This window comes from Penaeus monodon, chromosome 14 (assembly GCF_015228065.2).
Source record: "Penaeus monodon isolate SGIC_2016 chromosome 14, NSTDA_Pmon_1, whole genome shotgun sequence".
Classification (NCBI taxonomy): domain Eukaryota; kingdom Metazoa; phylum Arthropoda; class Malacostraca; order Decapoda; family Penaeidae; genus Penaeus; species Penaeus monodon.
The window spans coordinates 47197033-47207032 of NC_051399.1; the positions used below are offsets into that span (position 1 = coordinate 47197033).

The 10000-nt window shown below is 37.0% G+C and overlaps 1 protein-coding gene across 2 annotated transcripts in view; it reads left to right on the plus strand.

Annotated features, from left to right (window-relative positions):
- LOC119581204 (molybdate-anion transporter-like) overlaps positions 1 to 10000 on the plus strand; it is a 15863-nt gene that overhangs the window by 4040 nt on the left and 1823 nt on the right. The window contains exons 3-4 of one of the 2 annotated variants that reach the window (XM_037929603.1): positions 3870 to 3933; positions 7766 to 10000. The exon at positions 7766 to 10000 is cut by the window's right edge and continues 1823 nt beyond it. In XM_037929603.1, coding sequence (XP_037785531.1) covers positions 3883 to 3933; positions 7766 to 9157 — 1443 coding nt within the window. In that variant the 5' untranslated portion in view covers positions 3870 to 3882 and the 3' untranslated portion in view covers positions 9158 to 10000. The remainder of the gene's footprint in view (positions 1 to 3869; positions 3934 to 7765) is intronic. The other variant, XM_037929604.1, reaches the window with a different exon arrangement.

Consider the following 10000-nt stretch of genomic DNA (forward strand, 5'->3'; position numbering starts at 1 on the left):
CCGCTGTTTTTTTGAGATCCAGGCAGGGTCAGTTCTTCTTCTTCCTCTTCCTTCTTTGTAGCAGCAATATGGAGATGCTTGCTTTTTAATTTTCTGCACCTGTCCCATGTCTCCTTGTTTTTCACTTTCTGTCAGCTTTTATAAGTCTCTCCAACTAATGTATCTTCCTTAACCCATCATCACATTTCTTGCATACAGACACACACATGCATACAGACACACACACATGCATACAGACACACACACATGCATACAGACACACACGCACACACACACACACACACACACACACACACACACACACACACACACACACACACACACACACACACACACACACACACACACACACACACACACACACATGTTCATATGATTATACAATTACCCAGGCATTGGCCAAAATCCATACTTTCCTTGGTTGGCTACTCTCCCAGGTGTGACACCACACATAAACATCTGTGTGAGGTGTTGACTCCTTGCAACCCCTTGTGCAATGTGATTATCTCTTTTTCACATGAACATTTTATGCTTTTTTGCCAAGATATATATTTGTAACTTGGTATGCTGTGAAACGATTGTAATAGAAAGTATTCCGTGCACAGATTCTGTATCCTCTCTCTGTGTTGTCTATAACTCTGTACACTGGCAGTTACAATAAGTAACACTGTTATTTGTGTCATGAAATTTTTTTTTCATAATATCACATATTTTGTAATGCACCTTGCTCCACTGGCCACAGCAGGCAGGAGTAGGATCCTGAGCATGGAAATAATATCCTCCCTGGAGCTGGCACTGTTCCAGTCATGGCTCATGGATGGTACAGTCCACACTTGTTTACTGATGGAAATAAACGAATATCTCTTTCCTAAATGCTCACTAAGTCTAATCACTGTCCAAGAGTTTTTTTCACTCATGGGAAGCCGTTCTCGTCACCTTGGCCTTCTGGAGAAATTCTCACAATGGTATTTTCCTGTCACCGTGTCCCTCTAAAAATTTTTCGTGAAAGTATATTCATGTCGCCTGGCACTCAGCCGGGTAAGGGGGCAAGTGCTTACTGGTTAATTGTGTACATACATTTTTATTTTATTAGGCAGTCCTTTGGAATTCAAGATGATTATAATTTGATTGGATATACTTTTTAAAAACTGAGAATTTTTTTGTGATGATGGTTAATACAATGTAAGGTAATTTATTGTGTAATATCTTGTTAAGCCCTTGCATCTGGGTATTTCCTGCCTGCATATGGCCCAGAATCTGGACATTAGGCTTATTTGACCTACTTACTTACTTGCTTGGTGTGTGGCTTGCAGGCCAGGCTCATGTGAACACTCATGACTAGATTCCATGCCTCTCCTTTGCAATGTTATTTTCTCATGTTTTGCATTTTTGTTTTTTTTTTGCCATTTTCCAATGTCTGTATTTGTCATTTGATTTGATTTGACCTAATGGTAATAGACTGCTTTCCTTGCACAAACTCCATATCATCTCTGTAGGTTGTCCATAATTTGGTGCAATAATAACATAAAGTAACATATTTTTATTTAAATAAATTTTTAAAAAATTTCATATTATTCAGTTTTCTGCAGTATAACCTGCACTGCTAGTCACGGCAGTCAGGAAGAGGATCCAGAGAATGGAAATAGTGTCCTCCTGGAGCCAGTGCTCTTCCAGTCATGGCGCTTGGGTGGTACATGCCACACTCATTTATCAATGGAAGTAATATGAGAGCCCCTTCCAATAATACCCTAATCACCCTTCAAGAGCTTTGCGCACTCACAGTATGTCATTCTTGTCATCCCGGCCCTCAGCCACACGCATGATGGCAGTTTTCCCTCAGCCCGGCCCTTAGCCAATTCTTTTTCCACGGCAGCAGGTTCACGTTACTCGCCCCTGGAGCCAAATTTTTTCATAACGTGGTCAGGATATCCAAATGTTAGGGATTAATGGGACGTGGTTTAACTCCAATTGATGGTACATATGATAAATCAGGGTGATTGATGATGAACAGTGATAGAGAGTACTAAACTGTAGAATATATTTCTTAATTTTTCCAGTGTACCATAATCAAAATCCAAAGGTTTTTGGTTAAGATCTTTGATTTTCCCTTGATTACAGTGAAATAAAATCACTTGATTAAGATAATTTGAATTTGGTTATGAATTTTTACATCAGTATATTTTTCTGTATTGCATCATGAGATTTTTTTCTGATTTTTTCTCATTTATTTTTGTCAGTTTTTTCTTATTGTTTATTCTTAATCTTTTTAACTCGCCTCATATGCGTAATGTAAAAACAAAAAAGGAGAATTATGGAAAAGAATTGACACAGACTTCCAGTTTTCATTGCAGCTTTTTACTTTTGTGGTGTTTCATGTTTATTTGACTCTTGTATTCTTAATCTCTTTAACCTCTGGCCTATAAGAGAGAGAACTGAGTGAAGGTATATGAGCCCTCTTCTCCATTTTATGAACTTTCAGCTTGTTCAATTAAAGGCTCTTGAAACAGATAGCATGTGGAGATGGCACTGATGCCAATAAGCTTCCTCACCATAGAGTCTGGGGTAGTTGCTATTTGTTTGTTTTTTTCCTTTTCTCCTTGAGCTTGTCCCTTTCTTTGTAGTATGTATGCTTACTTGTACACTAAGATCCATGGTATCTCATAAAGGCACTGTGGTATATATATATATATATATATATATATATATATATATATATATATATATATATATATATATATATATATAACCACCACATAAACCACACACGCACATGCACACGCACACACACACACACACACACACACACACACACACACACACCACACACAACACACCACACACTCAACACACACACACACAACCACACACCACACACACACACTATATATATCTATATATATATATATATATTAATATATATATATTATATATATATATATATATATTATAATATATACATATATGATATACAAATAATATAACATAATAACATATATATACATATATAAATACATATAATATATTATATATATATATATATATATATATATATATATATATATGTATATATATATATATATATATATATATATATATATATATATATCATATTATATAAATGTATTATATATATATATATATATATATATATATATATATATATATATATATTATAATATTATATTATATATATTATATATATATATATTATTGTGTGGTGTGTGTGTGTGTGTGTGTGTGTGTGTGGTGTGTGGGTTGTGTTGTGGTGGTTGTGTTTGTCATATATATAGATCTTTATTTTTGTTTGTTTTTAGTTTAATGTCATTTAATGTGAAATGTCTGTTCTTTTCAGTTTGTGTTTCTGTTTAGCTGTGTACTGTGTGCATTTTGTAGGTGTGTCCTGCATTTTTTTTTTTTTTTTTTTTTCGTCTGTATATATTGTTCCTCTCATAGTTTAGAAAACTTTTCTCTCTCTCTCTCACCTCCTCCTCCTCATCCCCTTTCCCTTCCCCCATTTCTCCACTTCTCATCTCTCCCTTACTCTTTTGTACCACCTCCTTATCCTCCCCCACTTTTCCACTTATCTCCCTCTACTCACTCTTGCTCACCTCTTTCTCCTCCCCATCCTCTCCCCCATCTTCCCACCTCTCACCGTCTTTCACCCTCACCATTCTCATCCTCCTCCCTCCCCATCCCACCCCCATTTTCTTTATTTATCACACCCTTCCTCATATACTCTCACTGTCTCCTCTTCCACCCCATCCCCTTACCTCTCTCCCCCTCCTAACCCCACCACCTGTCTGGCACACCTGTAGAGCTGATACATATGTTGTAGTTACCCTGACTCTCCCTCACTCTCTCACCTGCAGCAGACAAGATAACATGTCTGAGAAATCAGTGGATGGTGCGCCTGTCGACCCAAGGCCTCTGGTGGTAAGAGCTGGATTTAACAAGGGTGGTTGGTGGTGGGAATCTTTTTTTTTTGTGTGTTTTTTTTTTTTTTTTTTTTTTGGGGTGGGGGGGGTTCAAGAATGATTTTTTTGTCCGTCTTTCTACACACTTGCTTGGAGTGCTGAAGCATTACTGTTTTGTTTATATTTTCTTGTTTTCCTGATGGTGAAAGGGACTTGGGGTTTATATTTTTATACATTTTATGGAGAATGATATAGTGAAACTTTGCAGCAAGTGTTCTGCTTTTTAGAGAACAGTAATTTTCCCATTAAAAGTGATGCCATAAATTCTAATAATTGAATTTGTTACTGCTATCAGTGATCCATAAAAAGTCGTGTAAATGAGCGTCACAGAAGAAAAAGAAACGGATGAAAACGGTGATGACTGGGATTGTATTTTGAAAAATCTATATTTATGTAATTCTCAGTTTTCTTATAAATGCCCCTGTATTTATGAATTTCTGTTTTATAGAAGGATTACAAGAACAGTGCCATGCTGTTGGTTGCACTTAACTTGCACAAGCGAAAGTGAAAGTGAATGATCGTAAATTAATTGCAATGAATTGAATATGTAAGCATGAGATTATACAGTTTAGAAAAAAAATATATATATATATTTGTGACTACCAGAGCTTGTCTGTTGATTATCTGAAATTCCAGGAGAGGAATAATTTTGGACATGTGGCAGGAAAGAAGGATTAAAATAGATAAATAAAGAAATGAAAAGATAAATAAGTAAATGAATAAATAAATAAATAGGTCAATAAATAGATAAATAAATAGGTCAATAAATATATAAATAAATAGGTAAATGAATGAATAAATAAATAAGTAAATAAATAAATAGATAAATAAGTAAATCAATATAAAAATCTATAAGATAATAAATCAATAAAGTAAAATAAAATGTGAATATATGCAGCAAGGACAGTAATAAAATAATAACTGGCTGATAGGACCAACATCTTTATGTAAATGTGAAATATGGTAAGGAGGAAATTGGAATGAATATTAGTGTATTCTCGTGCCATCTGTGCCGAGCATGTTTTGTTTTTCAAGAGCAAAGGCAAGAACAGTGTTTTTGTGTGAGGCAGGTGTGACTTGTGCTGCGTTTCCCGGGAAGCGAAAATAATTATTACGTTTTCTTTTTCTCCTTTTTTATTATTATTATTATTTTTTTTTTTAACAGTCCTTTCTTGATTATTGGATGTTTTCTATTCTTCTGTACTTTTTTTCTTTTTTCTTTCTTAGGGCTTCAATTATTTTGTGTGTTTACTTGGAAATACGGGAAGAGATATCTGAAAAAAATTGGCAAAATCCAGCTATCAGATTCAATCCATTTGCGAATAGAAAATGCTCGAACTCAGTGTGATATTTCTGATTTTATTGGATTAAACTGAAGATAGGTAACACTGCCCCAAAGCTCCAATAAATTATTGTGGATGGCTGTTGATCAGTGATAAATGCCTTGCACAAAACAGTAAAATAATATTCGTTACGTTGATATGATGGACTGTGGTGGTATATGTGACATTTGACGTATTAGGCCGTAGACGTAGGTGATCACTGTTTTACATAGAGTCGGTTTTATTTCTGTTATTGGACAGTGGTGACGGTTGATGTGTCTGGTTTCTCTAGCAGTGCAAATGTATCCTGGAGCATTTTAAAATTTCTTGTCCTACCGAAAAGGTTAAGGAAGGAAAAGGTGTCCATAAATAGAGAGGGTTAGTTTACTTGTACTGTCAAAATCTCCTAATGAGTGTTTGAGTCTCTGAATTTGGTATGTAGATTGATGTTCGTTTGCAGATCACGGTAGTAAAAGAAAATGAGCAGAAAAGGAAAACGTAGGAAGTGGGAAGGAAATTTTTGAGAAATTGTTATTGGTGGGGGTAAGTAGTAGGTCTATACTTTTTTTTTTTTTTTTTTAATAAAGGAGTTAGGAAGTGTAATTATGGCTGGGAATTATATATAGCTTGATTACAAGATGAGGAATGTGGTGGTAGAGGTGATTATGGTCGTGATAGTGTGGTGATGATAACAGTGATGGTGATAGTGGTGGTGGTGGAGGTGGAGGTGGAGACGGAGGAGGTAGAGGTGGAGACGGAGGAGTAGGTGTAGGTGTAAGTAGAGGTGGAGGTGGAGGTGGAGGTAGAAGTGGTGGCAGAGGTGGAGACAGGTGGAGGTGGAGGTGGAGGTGGAAATGTAGACATAGATGGAGGTGAAAGCAGGATTTGGAGATGGAGGTGAAGGCGACGGTGGTGGTGAAAGGGAAGTGGCAGTGGAGGTGAAGGTGGAGGTGAAGGTGGAGATGGAAGTGAAGAATAGATTTTTCTTCATAATCATTACACTTTCAGGAGTGTATTTTTCCCTATTTCTTGTACAACAACAGCTGAAGGACAAATGAAAGTAAGGAATATGGTAAAGCCTCACATTTCTCGAGTAAGTGGTATTGGGATTGCTCATCAATGTGAAAAGAATAAAAAATCTAATTGGCACTAGGGGTAGGAGCATCTGCAATCAAAATTGCATTTTTGGTGCTAAAAGAAACAAATTTCTTTGTGTATCATTCTCAGATATCGTGATTTGAAATTAAAAAGAGCCAATGAAAAGTATGTTTTACTTGTAATCCTTTGGTTAATGAAAATGAGAGTGTCAGTGACAGTTCATCTGTAAGCAGTGCATATTTATGACGTTTGCATTGTCTGTGTACCTTTCCTTGCATACATGGCCTTTTCCTCTTCACTTTTACATTTACCCTTGTCCATATCTTCGTCATCAATCTTTGGCTGGCGTCCTCCTGCCCCCCGTACTTATTTATGTAGAGTGACCACTTATCAGTGTCTGTTGGATGACAGTCATATATAACACTTAATTTTCTGTGATTATTTACAGCCTTTAGCAAAGGTCAAATGTAATTTTTAGTTGTCATATATGCACAGTAATAGCTGGTAAAGACTGTCATATGTTACTGTATGCAAATACACCAGATGTTAGGCTTAACTGTACTTATGTATTCTGTGTGAACGAGGAAAATTGCTGCCCAGTATTACACAAATATTTTGGATTTTTTAATGTATTTGAAGGCACATATTTGGTGTGATTAATGATGAACACACTTTATATCTATGGGCTTTGATTTGCATGATTATGTTACCAGAACATTTTTATTTTTGCTCTTATTAATGCTACTTTCATTTGCTTTTACATTGTAAATATGTATATATACACAGTGTGCACAAAATATAGGTATTTATAACTTAAAAAAAAAAAAATCCAACTTTATTAAAAAGAAATGATCTTGCTATTACTGTTTATAAGGTTAAAGCTTTACTTTTAGTCTACTGCTGCTGAGGAATCACACAGTCCACTCTAGTTTTCTTGTGTGAAATATGTTTGGGCGCAGATGACTCCACAAGGGCTGAGCCACCCCAGAGTCATTTAGAAGGCCTTCGTGACTTCACCTTATTTCCCATTTCCTCGAGTCTTGTGGATTTTAAATTTTTCTAATGATATTGATTTCGATGTTTTTATTGTTATTATTGACATGATAGTTGTTTTAATGTTATTAATAACAGTAGTAATAGAGAGAGAGAGGGAAAAAACTTTTTGAAATTAAATCAAAAGGGTAAACAGGTGGGATAGGTAGGACTAGTAATTGACTCCCTGGTGATTCAGCACTTGTGGAGGCATGTGTAAAGATAATTAGTAAAAAGAATACAGAGTGGACATGGTGTGTATTTTTGGCATCCTAATGTCAGTGGGTAAAGCAGCAATTTAAAATCCTTTGTCTTGCTCATGCCAGCCTTCTTTTGCAGACCCTGGCATCAGAGAAGCTCCCAGTGATTGGCACGGTTACCACGATGGAGGCCTTCATCTACGGCTCCTTCACCCTCCTGGCCCTCCTGGCCCTGGCTTTGCACTTCCTCTCCCTGAAGACCAAGAGCCAAATCACCTCAGCCAATAACCCTCAGTTCAAGAGGTTCCAGTTTTCGTTTTTCCTGGTGTACTTCATGGCATTGTTCTCTGACTGGCTGCAGGGCCCTTATGTGTACAAGCTGTACGAACACTATGGTTATGCCAGCAACCAGATTGCCCTCCTCTACGTGGTGGGTTTTGCCAGCAGTGTCATCTTTGGGACAACGACAGGGCCCCTGGCTGATCGCTTTGGTCGAAAGAAGATGGCACTCTGCTTCTGCATCATGTACTCCTTCTGCTGCCTGACCAAACTCAGCTCGAGCTTCTTCTGGCTGTTCATGGGTAGGGTCTTTGGTGGCATATCGACATCCATGCTCTTCTCAACCTTTGAGTCATGGTACGTCTATGAGCACACAGAAACACATGACTTCCCTAGTGAGTGGCTGTCTGTGACCTTCTCCAAGGCGACCTTCTGGAACGGCGTGCTGGCCATAAATGCTGGGGTGTTCTCTAACATCTTTGCCGAAACCTTGGCCTTCGGACCAGTTGCTCCCTTCATGCTTGCCATCCCTTTCCTGGCCATGGCAGGTCTGATCATCTCACAGACCTGGAGAGAAAATTACGGAAATCAGGCCATTGATCTGAGGAAGTCCTGCATGGAAGGTCTTCGGTCAATCTTGTTCAAAGATTCTATCCTGTTCTTGGGTGTGGTTCAGTCTCTCTTTGAAGCCAACATGTATATTTTTGTATTCCAGTGGACCCCTGTCCTGGGACCTGGCCACCCTCCCCTTGGCATGGTGTTTGCCAGCTTCATGGTCTGCATTATGATTGGTTCGTCCATATATTCCATGCTCTTCTCAAAGAAGTATTCGGCTGAACAACTCTTGCTGGTGGCGGTCGGTATGGCTATCATAGCCATGTCTTTGTGCATTTATTCCACCAGTGGCAACCACTTGTACCTCTCCTTCCTTGCCTTCCTCATTCTGGAAGTGGGTGTTGGGATGTACTTCCCAGCCATCGGGTACCTGCGGTCCCAGGTCATTCCAGAGGATCTGAGAGCAGGCATCATGAACTGGTTCAGAGTCCCAACTAATATCATTACATGTGCTGGTCTGCTGCTTGTCCACAATAATACAATTATTAGTTCAACTGAGTGTATGTTTGCAATCTGTACTGGCATGTTAGTTATTGCATTATTTAGTAATATGAAGTTTATTTCTCTATACAGTAATAACAAGACTTTGATCACTCACACTGAAGATAGAACACCATTGACGAAAGAGGAATCTTAGTGGGTACAAGTAGCAAGAACTTTAGAATATAATATATAGGTGAATGGTGGAAGAGAAACTTCATTTATGGCAGAATGGGCTAGAAAGTTTAGACACAAAGTTTGTGTACTGACATATAGTTCAGCTTTGTATTCCACAAGATATTCAGGAGAGATTTATATACTGTTGGGCGTTAATTTAACTTAGATTCACTTTTCTGTTTTTCTTTTGTAGGAGTCCTAAATTCTTCAAAATGAAATAGAGGGAGAATGCCATGGGGTCAGATTGATGACATAGATATTAGTTTTATTTAGTAGCTAACATGACATAGCCATTTTTAATGAATAGTGATAAGATATAGTTCTTTTATATCTTCTGGCTTATATCTAAATTTTTAGGGGGTCATTTTTTTGTCATAAACAAATCCGATATGGTGGAATATGGAGTAATTAAGGTAATGAAATGAAATAAGAAAAAATGTAATGGGAATATATATTGATTTCAGTGTTGGATGGTGACATGACAACATAAAAAAAAATGTTTTAAACTTTAATTGATGGCATATAAGTGAGTGAATGGTGGCTGAAAAAGTCACTTTCTAATACATATGAGATTTACTTAAACTGTAAAGAGTTATGGTCTGTGATGAACTTTTAATTTTTCAGATCTGTGATGTAATAAAAAAAATATATATATGCCTTGGATGAATTTTATTTATATGTATGAAAATGTAAATGCATAAGTTTTCTTTTCTCTTTTCTGTTGAAATAGTAAGTGAACAAAGCCCCTTGAAGCATTTTCTTGCAGTGGAACTGGTCCCTATTTAGAAGAGTGCATAATTCTATACATGAAAAATAGACACAA